The 17,439-nt window shown below is 42.1% G+C and overlaps 1 protein-coding gene across 2 annotated transcripts; it reads left to right on the top strand.

The window, feature by feature from the left end:
• The first annotated feature begins 554 nt into the window (after window positions 1-554).
• rnf11b (ring finger protein 11b) lies at window positions 555-17,096 on the top strand. Of its 2 annotated transcripts, none has more exons than XM_063891640.1 (3): window positions 555-1,059; window positions 13,784-13,953; window positions 14,297-17,096. In XM_063891640.1, exons 1-3 carry the CDS (start codon window positions 946-948, stop codon window positions 14,466-14,468), a joined length of 456 nt encoding a protein of 151 aa, XP_063747710.1. In that variant the 5' UTR covers window positions 555-945; the 3' UTR covers window positions 14,469-17,096. The 2 variants fall into 2 exon arrangements, with proteins under 2 accessions (XP_063747710.1, XP_063747711.1); XM_063891641.1 differs by having other exon boundaries at window positions 579-694.
• Window positions 17,097-17,439: the final 343 nt, after the last annotated feature.

The raw sequence follows: 17,439 nt of genomic DNA, 5'->3' as shown, positions 1-17,439 counted from the left end.
TATTCATCCCAAACTGGGATATTTTTTCGCTACAGCAGCAAAATACAATAGCAAAACAAATCATTAGAAATAGAAATAAGAAATATACAGATGTAATGGTTTTATTATGGTTACTCATATGAGGTATTTGCTTTGGTGTAAATGACGCATACGAAGACACAAAGAAGAATACGTTGTTGGTTTTTTAAAGAACCTAGCAAAAAATCTTACTATTAGAAAAGCTTATAAAAAAATATTGCACAAATAAAACAAGACAACATTTACTCACAATTCAAATATGTCATAAACTGAGTACAGTGAAATAAAATTGTATTTAAAGTGGAGAACTGTGCCGATTTAACATAAGGTTTAATCAGGGAATATTTTGAGCCCAGCACGGATCCCAGCAGAACTGCCATGAATCTGAATGAAGAATGAAGACTCATTTATCGACTAAATGTCTGTTTACGTTTTCAGCAATGTTCTGATTGGCTTAATCTGTGCTAGCTACAATCTGATTGGTTGCTTGTATCAAGGGGCGGGGCGGGCTCCGTGTTGCTACATCATCGGCTGTTTGTCGTTGTTCGGCAGCAGCTGCACACTGGAAAGTACCTGACAGCCAGCAGTGAGCATTCTCACAGGGAAAACCGTGAGATAAATGAAGGATTTAAATATCCTCTTCTTTCCACGGCCTCTTCCATCATTTCAAAATCTCGTAAGTGTTGTTTTAGCCTTTAAAATAACCGAGTGCTAGCTTATTTTTTTTAGATGCCAGCTCTTTGTATGGCTAGCAGCTAGCTGAGGGATGTGTTGTTGTTGTTGTCGTTGTCGTCTGGGAGAGGAGACCCGTCAGCTGTGCATGGAGAAACGCCTTCTTGTCGCCTGCTGACATTATCTGTGAGAAGTACCCGCTGTGTAACGCTGGTAAACACCGAGGGAAGGGGGAGTTTTTTTTGTTGGAAGGAGATGGGAAACTGTCTGAAATCTCCAACCTCGGATGATATTTCTCTGCTTCATGAATCCCAGTCGGACCGTGCCAGCTACGGAGACCCGGACCAGGAGCCACCGCCCCCCTATGAGGTAACTTCAAACCAGCCATAACATGACCTGCTAGACAGTGTCTTTGTGTCTAAGGGTTAAAATAATGATAATTAAGGGTGAGAATCAAAGGCTTTATTGTCCTCTGCACAGTACAGTGTAGATATGGCACGGCAGATCCTAAATCCCAGGCTCCTCCAACCGTGCAATACACCTAAGAAATAAACAATATATAAAATACTGCGAAAGACAAGTAAGTTGCAGGAAAAGTATATACATTATGAAATAAAATAAGTACTGTTTGCTTTAATACTACATAAATATGTGAAGAAAACATGTCCTGAAATGTGTGGCAGATCTGGCACAGTGTGCACATTGTCTGCCTTGCGAATATAATGAAATAAACCTTTAATGCCCCCTAAGGGATTTTTCTTTGCACAAAGAGGACAAAAGATATCAAAAACAACATCATATACCATCTATGATTAGCCTAATATAACATCAAAACATGAATATGGTGACATTTGTGATCAGAAAACCTTATTTGGGAAGTAAATATAGGTCATCAGGGGTTCAGAAAAGGTGCTGACTTTAGACAAATAACCCCCTCAGGTGATCCGAGCTTGTTGAGCAGCTGAATACTGAAGAAATGGCTGTAAACAAAAAAAATGTGAGGCTAAATTACACTCATTGCCAGAACCCTTCAAAGTAATCCGCTTTATTATATCCGGAGGTCCTGTCAACGCATACCGCTTCCCTGAATACTTATTGTGGTTCTGAAATGCAGCGTGATATCAACACTTGCAATAGTCTTCATTCTAAAAACTCAACCATGTATTTATTGTGCATTTAGTATCCATATTAAAGGGGCCCTCTTTTATAACATACAACTTTTCCTCAGCTGCTTCTGATCCCCTGCAGGACATGATCTCCGTTAGTCTGCTGTCCGTACTACCTGTATTTGATCATATGCAAACAGCCCAGGCCAGCTGTTCATATGATTGATTGTGTTACCCTTCTCTTGTGTACATTTCTATCTTGCGTTATGCAAGGCCTTGGCACAGTTTGCCTGTTAATAAGGTTAAGCCAAGCCTTTAAGAGAAGTGTTTTTTCAGCATGGGAAACCAGAGGTGGTATCAGGTCATGAGAGACGTTTATTGTAGAAAAATTACTCAATTATGTAACTTTTAGCAACAGAGATGCAAACAGAAAGGGGAAAATATGACGTACTACTGAGACAGTGTGTGTGTGGTATCATTCAAAGAGAAACGTTTATGCTTGACATGTTCATGCTATGTCAGTCTCCCTTTTAAAGATCTAACGTACTTTCACCAGCGGTTTTTGACTCTTAACGGGTTGGATCAATGATAGGTATTTGTTGTTCTGTATAGATCTCACTCTGTCATCATTACTGGTGAAAGGCAACAATGAAAGTTGGCCTTATCAGCTGAAACCGCATTGACAGGACACAGAAAACGAGGGGAAAATCAGTTCAGACGATGAGAAGTTCTACAGTAATTGCCGTAAAATAGTTTCCAATAGCTTTGTTTTCATATCAGTTAATTGGTTTTCATATTTCATGGTGCTCATGGTAATTAAATACGAGTATGCCATGTCAAACTCGGTGGAAATCGCCATCAGAGGAAGGCCCCAGTCTGTAACTCACATGTATTGGCATGGCTTTAGTTTGTTCTAAAAGGTAAACAAGTGCTGGCCTTTTCATCTTTTCATTTTCTAAAATCATTTAAAGACTGTTTTTGACAATCTGGATGATGATTAAAGTGTCGAATGAGTCTTGGCTCACACAAAAAAAAGTGCATTGAAATGTAAAAATACTTCCTGCTCTTCTCAAGTGAATTATCATCTGCTGTCATCAGTGACAGGGCCTGCCTCACAGTCAGCCACAGATAATGTGAAAACAGGGAGTCTTTGTTTGTGCAGGTTCACCACAAATCTGTCAACAGCCGGGTATAGACCAAAGCTCTGGTATCAGGGGTGATGGTGTAATGAACATTACTCAGTTTCTTTGCCCTCCTTAAGCTTTTCGGTTGTGCAGCTTTTCAATCTGATGGAGTTTCACAAGAGGGTTAACTGACTAGTTAAAAGCTACTTATAAAGGGCTCTTTCAGCCTGCCAGCTCTTTTCTCCCTGGTGGCCACAGTAATCAGCACCCTCACCATATGAACCCAGCATGAGAACACACATTTTTTTGTGTGCTTGCAGGTCAGACTAACACACTTTGAAAAAGGGGGCTGAAGGCTCCGCTATACTCGACTGTAAAGGCCAGAGTTCTCACTGTGCTCCATATTAGACAGGGAAGTTTATAGTTATGTTGAATAACTAGATGCCAGTGTCCCAACAAGGGATGGAAAATGAATCCAAATCCTATCAAAATTGCAATATGGACTAATCCATCTTCCATCGCTTATCCAGGGTCGATATAGAGGATTTCTTTTCAAGTTTGACTCACAGCCATTTATCCTAACAGGTAATCTGGGAGCATGGAGGCGGTGTGTTTTTTTTAATTCATCTGCTTAGGGAGCTTGGGTTTCCACCGATCAGACCATGTTTCCCAGGAATCACAGTCAGCGGTGATTCAGAAGAGGAATCCAGCCTCTGAAGCAGAATCAAAGGCTGCATTTGGGGCAGTTGAATAATTTCCTGGCTGGAAACACACACTGACATCTGCAAGTGTTCAAAACCAACTTCAGTCAGAGGTCAAACAAAGGAATTGTATTCACAGAAACTCCCAACTTTTTACACAGACTGCTGCAATCTCATTGTTGACTTAATGCCGAGAGGACGCCTTTTTATAGAACACAGAACTTTTGCAAACTTGGACTGGAAAGGCAGAAAGAGAAAATGAGGGGAAAACTTCTGTGGAAATTCAGAACTCCCTCAATGCTATAGAGATATGGATAAAAAACAAGTGTGTTTAATATATAGTGTGACCGGGCAGCAAGTGCCAATAACCGCAGTTCTTTAAATGGCCCTTCAAAAGCGGATCCATCCCGATATTCCCCCATTCTCCCAACTCTAAAGCAGAAATAAACAAGTGCACGTCCTGTGGCAAAACATCTTGCCATTAATCAGATAGGACAGTGGAGAGTGACAGGAAAGTGGTGGCAGGTGCCCCAGCCAGTTGCGCCACGGCCGGGGCCAGAATATAGGATGTTAACATCGTCCTTCACCAACCACTAAGAAACAAGGATGCTAATTGCTAGCCGTTAGCTCTCTTGCATCATCTGACAATTTCTGTATTTTAGTCCATAAATGTGTTGGCCGCTGTCTGAATCGAACCCCAGCATTTTTTTATACAATCCATTCAGATAATACTGACACTAAGTATCGCTAGTGCTAATCACCATTAACCTAATTACCATTGTCTCAATTAGCTTATTATCCCAGTGTTGCAGTCAGTGTTGCTACAGTCTGCAGAAACACAGGGCGGGTGGATGACGACAGCTGAAAGCTTAAAGACTTAGAGTGGATGAGATCAGCTCCGAGGAAAACACTTTAGGCTAGAGGTCTCTGGTAACAACGACGACAAAGTGAGCAAGTAAATATTATTTCCATGTCTGCTACATTTCAACCGGGAAGGCCACAAAGCAGAAGGGAGGTGCAGTGGATCGAGAGTGTGTATCTTAAAACACATTGTTTGTGGAGTGTGGTGATTCAGAAAGCAGCTGGTGCTGACTCATCGCACTTGGACTGAGCTTTGGGAGATAAGAAAGGCCCCCCTGTGTTTTTGCATTATTAAGGGAGACTGTGTGTGTGTGTGTGTGTGTGTGTGTGTGCGTGTGTGTGTGCGTGTTATGGCTTGTTATACCCCTGTCTACCTCGCAAGCCTCAGAAATGAAAGAAAAGGGACAGGAAGTTTTAGCGATCACATGATGTTTCACAAATATATTTACGCTGGTGTTTCCCACCTTAGCAGACTTTAAGAGTTTGAGAGCATGCCTTATTTTCTGGTCTTTCTCTCACGTGTTTGTTAACGTGAGGCCTGTACAAAGTGAAGATGTAGCCCAGATCTACTATGAGATGGTTCAGTAGAACGAGGGGCTGCACACCACTGCCTGTAGGGGATATACACACAATATTGAAGGGCACAGCTTCTGTCAAACACATGCCTTGCTGTCGGGATAAAAAGGGCTCGAAGTCAGCAGTTCGGTTTCAGCTCAGCCAGCTGGGTCAGAAGAAATGGGAGGAAAGAAGTTTGCTTTAAAGGCGGTTTATAATTAGCTGTCAAAGCTTGAGTGGAGGAGGAGCGAACAACTGACTGCCGTGCTCTGCCACAATCAGGAAAGGAAGGAAAACAGTGTGACTTTCTCCCTTTGTTCAGATAAACATTCATGTGTGACAACAATGAGTGTAGCTGAAGTGTCACTGACCACATGCATGACTCAGACTTTCCCTCAACCACAAGGAAAAAAGTGAAGTGAAGAGCCTAAGGAAAGATGTGGAGGGGAAAAAAACACGATGGCGTATTTAAAGCAATGAGATTCATCCCTAAGATTTCAGTGTATTGCAGAAAACAAAGCTCAACACACATTTATAAACACCGCTGGATAATCTCCACATATTAACGACATTATGTGATTTATAAGGTGGAGTGAAAAGCTAACATTAGGCTATAGACGAACTACATCACAGTCACATAGCTGCGCGTCACCACCGCTATGCTAAAGGCGGACCTGTGTCGCGTGATAAGGTTTAGTAGTCTCTTTTAGTCACTTGGTAGCTACTGTTTTTGTGACGCATAGAAGCTTCGGACATTTACGAGTGGAATAATTGCTGATTATGTCGGAGATCAAACACGCTGAAGTGCTTACGCTATTTCCGAGTTTTAAGACTTGTTTCTGAACCACTCTATTCAAAGTGAGCATTGAAGAAGCTTCTCTCTGCTTTCACAGCTCTTACATTGACTCATATCCTTTTAAACCTTACTTAGCGAAAAACACCCATCAGCTCGACTCCCCGTGTTGTTTCTATCCTTGTAAGGCAGTGAAACACTCCATCAGAGACCTTCTTGTGACAGATCACCCACCATCTTGACTTAATATGGTAACAAACAAGCCAGTGTACTGCAGATCAGCGACATGTACTGTGACCTTTGGCTGACACACAGGTTGCTGTTTCTGAGAACACACAACCACCACCATGACATAAATGGCTGTTGGGGGGCCTTTAAAACTACTCTGATGCTTGTTTTGGTTGGCAGTTGTTGCTCTGTCATGATGACTTAGGACTGATGCCAGAAAACATGATCAGTCTTTATTATTTACTTTAGCTTTGGTACCCACAAAAGCACTTATCATCAAACTGGCTCAGGGAGTGTGACGAGGAACGCAAGGTGTAGCTGAATTAAAAACACTATCTATTGAGCTACGATCAACTCGGATGAAGATGAAGCGTGTCGATCAGCATGTCAGCAACAGAGTGGTGCAGGGATGACGTATCTTTGTAGGCCGACCCAGAAGTAAGCTGCATGGGTTCCCTCGACAAAAAAGCAATGTGATTTCTCCAGAGGATTTTGGAATACGAACCTGTTTGATAAATGCACGTTTTGTTCAGCCGGATAATCTCCACACGTCTACCCTACTTTCATCACATTCGAATCATAAATCAAATCGCCAGAAGCAAAATGCTAACGGTATGCTATATACGAACTACAGACGAGTACAGCAGGGTCGCAGGACTTCAACGTCACGCCAACTTAAGATCGTTTCAACTGACTTTCGCGCACTTCCATATTTCAACAAAGCTTTTCCTTTTAGCCACACTGAGTTTAACTAGAAGTCATGGCTCTAGGAACAGGGGAAAACAAACTTAGCAGGAGTGTTCACGTGTTCGGCGTAATGACGTACAACGTCCTCGACAACTTCTGTAGTCCTATTCAGCCACTTGCTAACAACCATCGTTTATCAGACAGGTAAACTCTTCAGAAATCACCTTAATGCCAACTGACTTTCGGGTTTTAGGAGTCGTTCCTGCGCCACTCTGTAGAAGTAGTGCGTGAGGAATGTTGCAGAACTAGAGCTCGTGGGTTTTTATTATGCAAACGTGTCTCCTCACTTTCCTTTCTTGTGTCCCCTGAAAGTATTCTTTACTTTTGACACTGAGCAATTGAAGCTGATACATTCTGCACTTCTACCTGAGCATCATTTTGAAATACTTTTGTTTGTAATGGAGTATTTTAAGACCTTAGTATTTCTACTTTTACTGAAGTTAACAATCTGAGTTGTGCCTCCACCTCTGGCGATACTTATATCGTTGTTATCAAATCTAAAACACACTTCCTGTAATGCTAATGTGCATTTGTGTCTTCCTCCTGCTCTCATTGTCGACATCGTCCCCTGTGTGCGTTTTTAAGTGATCATCCGAGTGCCTGCTCCCCTGTTTTGTGTGCAGGTGTCTGCAGGTCGAACGATTTTGTTTCTCTGCAGTCCCGATTAGATTTCAGCGCCGCTAAAGCTTCATGTTTCTGTTTCTTCCCTTCTAAGGGCACACTGCTCTGGTTGCATAAAAGATACAGCCGTGTTTGGCAAGTAGGCCTACATTGTTTCCTCTTCTGCATATGAACGAGGTTGGCAAGGTTTGTCGTCAAAATGAATGGAAATTAAGTTTTGTATTGTCACTAAGCTGTTCGTACAGCATGATTTAATACTATGTAATAGAGTTTTGCACAATCATCACGCTGCCTGTGTCTGCACACCTTTACCACATGCACTTCCTGTCATGATGTCAACGCTTAGTCACATGCAGAAGAGGCCTTATTATGCTTTTTGGGGGGTTAAAAAGTTGGAATCAAGTGTGTTTTGTAGGTTTTTTGTGCATGTAAATGGTCTGCAAAGGCTGAAATCCCTCCAGAGGGAGTTTGTCTCCCACACACTCCAGTAATTATTGATGGAAAGCTCTGTGAACCTGCTCTCATTCCTTGTTGTCTAACCTCCACCTTCAACACCCTTCACCAGTATACCAGTGTGTGTCTGGCAGGCTGATACCCTCTGCTGCCCTCACCCTCGCTCTGTCCCCCCTCCCTCTGTCTCTCTCCGATTGTTGTGCTTCTGGTCAATCTGAGGTCACAAAAACCACAGTTGTCAAAGCCCGGGCTGACACGCCATGCATGAAGGAAGGGAGAGTCGGGGAACACAATTACACACACTTACGCTGACTACACAGTTGCACACACACACACACACACCTGCTGCCCCCCCTCTGAGGCCCTGTCTGCAGCACGGGGAGCAGCAGACAGCCTCGTATAACTGGAGGCACACTGACTGACTGCTAGCTTGCTTTGTCATCATTTTTCTGAATGTTTGAACTTTTTTATACCATTAAAAGGTTAAGCTGTCCCCTGCCACAGACACCTGACTGGGTAACCTCACAAATATGTTACTTTTATGAAGGATTTGCAGTACAATGGTTCAGCAGAAAGACAATCAGAAAGAGACAAAGAAACATTTCCACAATTGGTTAAAGAGAAGGGAAGTTTTGCATCCAATTGCAGACTCAATAACACGTTTCATGTGTGTAATTATGCCCTTAAACATGCCTATATATAATTAAGATATAAACAAAATCACCCCAACCTTCCTGCATGGATTGTGAAATGTGCTTTAGAAACCAAAATCTGTATTTATCTCTCGGATGTTAACATTTTGCTATAAAGTTAAGCTCTCAGGGTGGTGCAGGGAGATCGACTCGCTCAGCCTCCAGGGGAGTGCATTTTAGATTTAGAATCAGAGGATGAAACCCTCTTTATGTGTCACACACACACATGCACACAGCACACACAGGGAAATTTCATCTGTGCTTTTAACCCATCCTAGGACTAGGAGCAGTGGGCAGCTATTGTACAGCGACAGAGATTTTCCAGAAAAGGGACACTATTTGAGATATTCAGCTATGGTGAGGTTCTGTGTGCTCACATGTAATATTAAACCACCCACCAGTGGACAGGAATATTATTTTATATGCTACAGATAAATAAAAGGTTAAATATGACACACTGAATCCTTTTTAAAAGTCCTCAGTACTCAGGCTGAGGTAGTGCATGTGACCTTTCTTTCTGTCCTTAATTGAACTTATACCCCAACCAACCTCAAAAAAAGAGAAGGAAATGGAGAGTAACTCAAGTTCCGATTAGGCTTTGTATCGGGCGCTCACAAACCGGAAAGGAAGAATAAGTGCTCACACCCAAAAAAAGACTGTGATGAGTGTATCAGGAACCTCAAAGTGAGAGAGCGGAAATGAATGACGAGGTATTGGAAGAGCACCTGGCAGCTGAATGCTTGTATTGTGCTTATATTTTCTATGTTAGGTCCCCTATTATACTCTTTTACACCAATATATTATAGGTCTCAGATATATACAAAACATGTCTCTGAAGCGTTTGGCTCGAAACAGATCATTGTAGCCTGCCATAAACCAAAGCCCTGATTCCAAAAGTCTGTAGCTTCAAATGCTTATGAGCTGCTGCTGCTGGACACGCCGCTCTGAGAGATGATTTGTTAAAAAAACACCAGATAGATATGACTTTTATTGATCCCAATTTGGGAAATTCTTTTGTTCCAGCAGCATTAGAAACATAGAGACAATACAAAATATACACCATAAGAAATAGTCAAATATAAGGATAAAAAACCAAAAAATTATTTACAAATCTAAAGAAAAAGAACGGGAAGTAAGACAGTCGGGTCACATGGGAAGTCAGCGTCCTAACTGCATGATTTGCAATGCCAAGTTGAGCAATTCTAGTTGTGGCGTCAAACAAGTGTGAGCATAGGACCAGCATCTGTGGAGGAACTCCAGGCCTGAAGGGGGCAGAGAGAGCTCACCCAACAGACAGGATGCAACCCATGTTTCTGGAGGGACCGATTTCACCTGCGCACCTCTAATCAAGCATGAGTATAACATGTTTGGAGTTAGCTCGGCGAGCCCTCTTTGCTCGGTCTCCTCAGCCTACTGACAGCTCATGTTCAACCACAGATGCAACTGGTATGGACTTCAAAGATTTAGTTTGAAAGAATCATTTGTTTGCTGTTTTCTGTTTGATTTTGATCTGTTTTGAATTTAAATGAGACGTTTAGTTTAATGATCAGGATTGATGCATACTGATGTGGAATGTAATTTGCCCTTTTGTTTCTTAAAGGTTATCAACCTATTCTTCCTCTGGAATTTCACTTTGTGCCATCAATCTAAAAGAAAATAAATCACCAGAAAGGAACAGAGTTGTCCCCTTGCATCATTTGTGTTGAACAAGCCGTTTTCAAGTTTGGGCAGAGCTGAATCTGGATCTTAACATCTGGATAACTTGACACTAGTCTAGCACCGGCAAAACTAAGGGAACACTTCCTTAAGCAGCATGCAGATGGGGAATACAAGAACACAACGCTGAATTCAAGGTGAAGAGAGCCAGATTCGATGAAAAGGCTACTCTGCCTGTTCTCGGCTTTGTACCCATCAACAAACCGATCCTCACAGCATCGTGCGAAGTTGCTTACCTGATCGCAAAGCAGGGCAAACCACACACCATTGGTGAAACACTCATAAAACCAGCTGTGTTGAAGAGGGCGAATATCGTGCTGGGAAAAGCGGCTGAAGTTAAGTTATCCCAAATTCCTCTTTCAAATGACACCATCAGCGACAGAATACAGGACATGAGCAGAGACATCTTGGCTCAAGTAGTTGCTAATCTGATTTCAAGCCCGGCAAAATTCAGCCTCCAACTCGACGAGACCACAGACGTTTCCAATCCAAGCCACCTTGCTGTATTCGTGCGCTATGTGAAAGACGACGTGATAAAGGAAGATGTTTTATTTTGTAAGCCTCTTACAACAACAACTAAGGCAGCCGATGTGAAGAAACTTGTGGATGACTTCTTCAGAGACAACAATCTTTCGTGGGATATGGTTTCCGCAGTTTGTTCGGACGGAGCTCCAGTCATGCTGGGAAGAAAGTCTGGTTTTGGTGCGCTAGTGAAAGCCGATGCACCACACATCATTGTTACGCATTGTATTCTGCACAGGCATGCGTTGGCAACAAAAACCTTGCCTCCAAAACTGGCAGAAGTATTACAAATTGTAGTGGAATGCGTGAACTAGGTGCGAAATAGTGCTCTGAGGCACCGCATCTTCAGTTAGCTGTGTAAAGAAATGGGCTCTGAATTCGAGGTACTTCTGCACCATTCTAACGTTCGGTGGTTATCCCGGGGACAGGTGCTGAATCGTGCTTTTGCCATGCGTGTGGAATTAGCCCTGAGCACCAACATTGTCATGTAGATTGCTTCAAAAATTCTGAGTTCATTCTCATTTTAGCGTACATGGCTGATATCGTCGCAGCTCTCAATCGTCTCAGTCAGCAGATGCAGGACGGTGGAGTCAACATCATCGAAGCGGAAGAGAACCTGAAGGCTTTTCAAAAAAAGCTTCCGTTATGGAAACGACGACGGAGAACGATAACTTCGCAAACTTTCCCCTGCTGGACGACTGTAAGTAAGATCGAAGATGTGTCTGGAATTGGAGACATTTCTGTACCCGCGGAACTGAAGCAAGCAATTGCCACGCACTTGGATGAGCTTGCAAAGTCTCTCAACGGATACCTCCCTACAAGAGAGTCATATCCAGCATGGGGGAGACAGCCGTTCATGTTTGGTGTTGAGACAGCAGATGTCAATGATGAACACCTCGACGAGATCATTGAAATTCAGCAGAGCCAGGTTCAACAGCAACTCTTCAGAACAACAACGCTCTCCACGTTTTGGTGTCAACAACTGGTAAGGTTATTGTTATTGCTAAGAAAGCCCTGGAGATTTTCATACCGTTTGTTACAACATATCGAGCAATCCTTTTCGAGGATGCTGGACATACAAACGAAGAAAAGGAAGAGGCTTTGTTGCAAAAAATGACATGAGTGGCACTTGCCAAAATGAAGCCGTGCATTTCTGAACTGGTCTCTCCAAGGCAGCAGCAGAAGTCGCACTGATTTGCAGTAAGTATTCACTATTATGTTCTTGTGTGAAAATCATGTTTTGCTGGTTTTGTTCTTTGAACACAGTGATGTTGATGCACGGTTCATTTTGTGCACCAGTAAAACGTATACCTATGTCTTGAATTTGAAAAAACTATATATTATTTTTCCAATAAAGAAGGGTTCAGTACCTCCAACAAGGTTAAGAACCACTGATCTAGATCAATATGTCTCTTGTTTCCTTCGTGCTTTCTGTTATTACAGGAAATTAAAGCATTTTGTTTCCATCTTGTTGCTCAGTATGAAATGATTTAACAATAAATGTGTCATTGGGGGAACAGCGTTTTATTTAGAGCTTAAATCTAAAAATATTTCAGCTTTCACGCCATTTTTTTTCCCAGGTCATTTTCTAGATTACCCGCCTTCTCTAATAAATGTCAGATCATAGTTGACCATCACAATTATCCTGAGCTTAAAATGTGTTTTTCAAATGTTTAACAATCAGTTGATGTCATCAGAAAGAGAAAAGCAGCAATTTTCAGTTTATTATTCCAGTTTTACGTGTTTCAAAGTATGATAAGATGTTGTTAGTTTTTTCCTATGTCTTTGCAGTACCTGAACTAATAAGTCATCCACATATCCAACAATATATATTTACCGTGTAATATACAGTACATATTCAGGGGGTGATATTAAAATGCGTATGTTGTGTTAATTTCACTCCTTACAGTGTGATACTGAAACCGTGTGTGTGTCATTTGATTTGTTCTTACTTTCATTACTGTCCTACATGTGCTGTTTTGTTCAACACTATATGAGGGATGCTTAGAGATACAATGAAATACTGCTGTATAACAATACTCTCAAATGAAAGTAAATGGACACTGGCCTGACACTAACAACAAAGAGTGTAATGTGGAAACACTCCCACCTACTGCCTGCCCTCGTAATCCTCCTACAGGTCCAGAAATATATTTGTATTCATCATTTACATCAGTGAGAGTTACTGTGCTACGAGGAAGTGATATGGAATGGAAAGGAGGGCAGAGATTTAATAAACAAGAGTATTTTTCTTATTGACATTTTGCTCATTTTCAGGCTCATATTAAGATGTAGTGTCTCTCCTGGGACATGTCTCCATGCTTTAATGTTCACAAAGCTCTTTATGTTTCTCATACTGCCTGTGCTGCAGCTCCTCTTTTCACCCTCTGTCTGAAACCAGAGCCCAGTCTGCTCTGATTGGTTAGTTGGTCCGGCTCTGTTGTGATTGGTCAACTGCTTAGAGATGTCCCGCCCCTTAGCCTATCAGGTACAATGTGTTGAAGCGCTAGCCAATAGAAGCACGAGTGTTACATAGTGATGTCACTGTGTTACAAGGGAAAAGAATGAGTCCAATGAAGGCGTTTCAGACGGGGGGAGTGTGTGTGAGAGAAACTCCCTCTGGAGGGAACTTTGGAATTGTAGCCTTTGCAAACCATTTACATGCACCAAAACCTATATAAACACACTACAGGAAAGGGAAACCCCCAACAAGCCTAACAGGACCTCTTTAAGGCTCACCCTGGGTGTTAATACTGAGGCCCAGAGGGAATGTTATGGGTATAGAAAGGTATTTTATCACACAGGAAAGTAGCTGTGATGATTTGAGTCCTCAAATGACCTCTTCGCATAAACTGTGACCCCCCCCGAACCCGCCCCCAATCCTTTGAAGGATTTTTTGTAATTCTTCCAGGATTGTAATGTTCGTCTTTGTAAGTTATACACACAAGTTATTCCTGTGACTTTGTTTGTTCAGGAGCAGATCCATGTGCCTGTCTATCACCCCACGCCCAGCCAAGCCCGACTGGCCACTCAGCTGACGGAGGAGGAGCAGATCCGCATCGCCCAGCGAATCGGACTCATCCAGCACCTCCCAAAGGGGGTGTACGACCCGGGGAGAGACGGCTCTGAGAAGAAGATCAGAGAGTGAGTAGAACTGCTGGGTGGTACCACTCGAGGGTGGGAGTTACACACAGGAGAGATACTGCTTCACTGCAGAGATCCGGCTTATTCACCGTCTGAGAATCGGAATGAAATGAATTCAAGTTATTCAAACAAGTTAATAGAGTGCGTGTGTAACATTTATTACACACTACAGGAAAGGGAAAACCTAAAAAGCATAGCAGGGCCTCTTTAGATGAACTATGCGCCGCAAATCATTCAAGTCCAAGTAGTTTAATGCGCCTTTTTAATTAAACTTCCGTTACTTTCTGCTTTCCTGTGCGTCCATGCAGCCCCTAATGACATGTTTCTGTGTTGCCCTCCACAGGTGTGTGATCTGTATGATGGATTTCGATTACGGAGACCCCATCCGGTTCCTGCCCTGCATGCATATCTACCACATGGACTGTATTGATGACTGGCTGATGAGATCCTTCACCTGCCCCTCCTGCATGGAGCCTGTGCACGCCGCCCTGCTTTCCTCCTATGAGACCATCTGACACACACACACACACACACACACACACACACACACACACACACACACACACACACACACACACACACACACACACACTCCCGCAGGCACACGACAGGGTTTATACACACACACACACACACACACACACTATGCACACAGCTTACATCTTGCAAACCTGTATCCTGGATTATTTAGGTGCTGATGACATTGTAAAAAGTTTCAGATGAACTGTGCGAGTGTGTACCCCTGTTGACCTGCTGGACAGGACCAAAGGTACTTTTTCTGTGAAAACAATGAGGAAGCAGCTTGAAGGTGAAAACCAGGAACTGAAAATGTGGGCTTCTGGTGTAAAAGGAAGTAAAGAAGGCTGGATCACCACTCAGTGATATGATTTGAGTAAAGCTTTTACATGCTGTAAACAAACACTTCGACCAGTGACACACTTCCTTTTTGGACTTTTCATCATGGATATAAACAAAAAACAGGAGGAAGGACATCTGTTGGTTTTACTAAAGCATGAGTAATGATTGATGACAGAATCATTACAGAACTGGACTTCAGTCTAAAGACTGCAAACAATATATGTAACCAGCAGACACACCACGGGCCTCCATTGGTCCACAATACCCGGTCCTGGAGTCGTCTGCCTGTACACATCTTTAAAAGAAAATACTATTAGTCGGTGGATTGATCGTCCCGTGGGTTTGTGAAATCTGTCCTGTGTTTGTTTTGTCGGTCAAAAACAGTAAGGGCTTCTTTAAACCACCACCAACACAGACGTGGCAAAAAAGGAAACAAGTCACTAATGTTGCTCTGAAGCTATCCCTCACTGAAACAGTGACTGTAATTAACTGTATTATGCCAACAAACTGTGTTAGGTTAGTTCAAAGCAATAATATTAAGCTGTACCTAAAATGTTTGGCTTTCTACTAAACTAATTCAGTTAATTAAAGTCAACGTTTCAGTTTTTTCAGCGGGATAATGGACCGAAGCACCGAAACATTACAAACCAGTTATATTTGCACTTCTTATTTAGACAGCAATGTACCATATGCATTCAGAAATTATGTCACAGTGGAGTATGTGATTTCCGTTACCTAAAAATTCTCATTACTATTGCGATGATTTGTAATGAAAGCCCCCCTCTCATCGAAACCTATTGTATGACTCATACCTGCAAACTAGTCACCTTTTTCAGCCCTTCTGAGTTTGCAGATGTGGTATAACTGGTGACATTAACCTGACTAACATCTAGCATACTTTCCTGTGGCATATGTGTTCAAACTGAAAGCAATCATTGTTTTTACTGTTATAGTTTGGCTTTATATATTACTGAATTCTGTCCTCAGTTAAATTATAGAAAGGTTCCTCCCATTTATTTTTTAAGACTACAATCTATGCGCTCTTCTCACTTGGTTTTTCTGCAGGAAACACTGAATCATTTAAGCCCACCGCTGCATAACAGGCATGACACAGATCCAACACAGTTTGAAAACATGCCTTAGTTGATCTGTTTGTGCATGTTTGTGTGATTGGAGTCTGCACCTTCATTTAAAAAATTTTTTTTTTTGCACAATTCTTTAACTATGTAACTCTTTTTGTTGTACAATTTCCTCCATCAGTAAGATGGAGCTTCATGGCCTTAGGTTACGTGTGAGTGACGGTTTATATCAGCTGCTAAAATGTGGAGCAGAGTCCAGTTAACTTTGAGAAACAGTGCAAAAACACTCTGATAAAGTCCTTAAATCAAATTCGTACTCAAGTAGAAGTCCAAAAGTGACGGCATCCAAATATACCGAAGTACCAAAAGTAAAAGTACCCATTATGTCTTATGGCTCACTTCAGAATCACATAAAGGACTTTTATATTGAATTACAGTACAGCACTGTTCTCTTTTCTCAATCTGGAGCCAATCAAGAAGAGAAGAAGGTCCCACAGAGGGGAAATTTACATTCTGCATTCGACCCATCCTAGTGTTAGGAGCAGCGGGCTGCCATATGTACGGTGCCCGGGGAGCAGTGTAGGTAACGATGCCTTGCTAAGGGACACCTCGTAGCACTTGGTCTCTCGTGGACTTGAAACGTTGACATGGTTACGGACTTCGCCACCACCGCCCACGGACTGTGTCACTATGTGTTGTTGTTGATTCTGTTAATCTCCCCATCAATGCAATGAGTTATAGTGACTCAAAAGTGAAACTGTTTTACTGAAGAAACCGATGTATCCCAAAGCTAAATGGACATGTAGGTGACGCCCTTTTTGGATATGCTTCAGTTTGATTGATGTTTGAGCTCTTACAGCCCAAAAGATTTCCAGCATTGTGCAGAGTCAGAACATTTCCCTAGAAACTGGAAGGAAAGGTTTCGCCTGAACGAGATGTTTCTCAATCACAAGGCTCTGAATTTGAATCTCCACGCAGACTTATTTATTAAAAAGGCTCCACACATACAGGAATAAGGAGTGATGTTTTCGGGTGGATTTTCTGCTTTTAAGTAGGATTTAACATCATGGTTTGCTGGTATGTGAATGGGGTGTGTGTGCTGTATGTCTGTGTATGGATGCTTGTTAGACCTTGCCTTGTTTGTAAGCATAAATATGTGATGTAATGTAACACAGGCGAATAATAAATAGTCATTGCAACAGAACATAACAACCGGTGGGTGTTTTCTATTTCACAAACTGGCATGTCTTATAACTGATAGAACTCTGTACAGAAATGAACTTGTGTGTTAGCATTTTGGGCACTGATCTATTTTTTAATTTTTAATTTCTGACCAGAAATGTCATCCAATTCTGGAATGACTGCGTTATTGTCTTCACTATATTACATTTGCTAGTGCTTTGGTTAAACAATCCACACATGCAGTATAATGCCGAGAACTGCCAGGTGGATAAAGCGTCTCCGTAGGTTTCCTTTTTGTATTTTTTGACTGGGACAATTTCACAGTCTTGGTTTTATTAAGGAAAGAGTTCACTTCCTCATCATCATG

The sequence above is a fragment of the Eleginops maclovinus genome, chromosome 9 (genome assembly GCF_036324505.1).
Source record: "Eleginops maclovinus isolate JMC-PN-2008 ecotype Puerto Natales chromosome 9, JC_Emac_rtc_rv5, whole genome shotgun sequence".
NCBI classification, from domain to species: domain Eukaryota; kingdom Metazoa; phylum Chordata; class Actinopteri; order Perciformes; family Eleginopidae; genus Eleginops; species Eleginops maclovinus.
The sequence above is the reverse complement of the archived record's forward strand: the minus strand, read 5'-3'. Positions and strand labels throughout refer to the sequence as shown.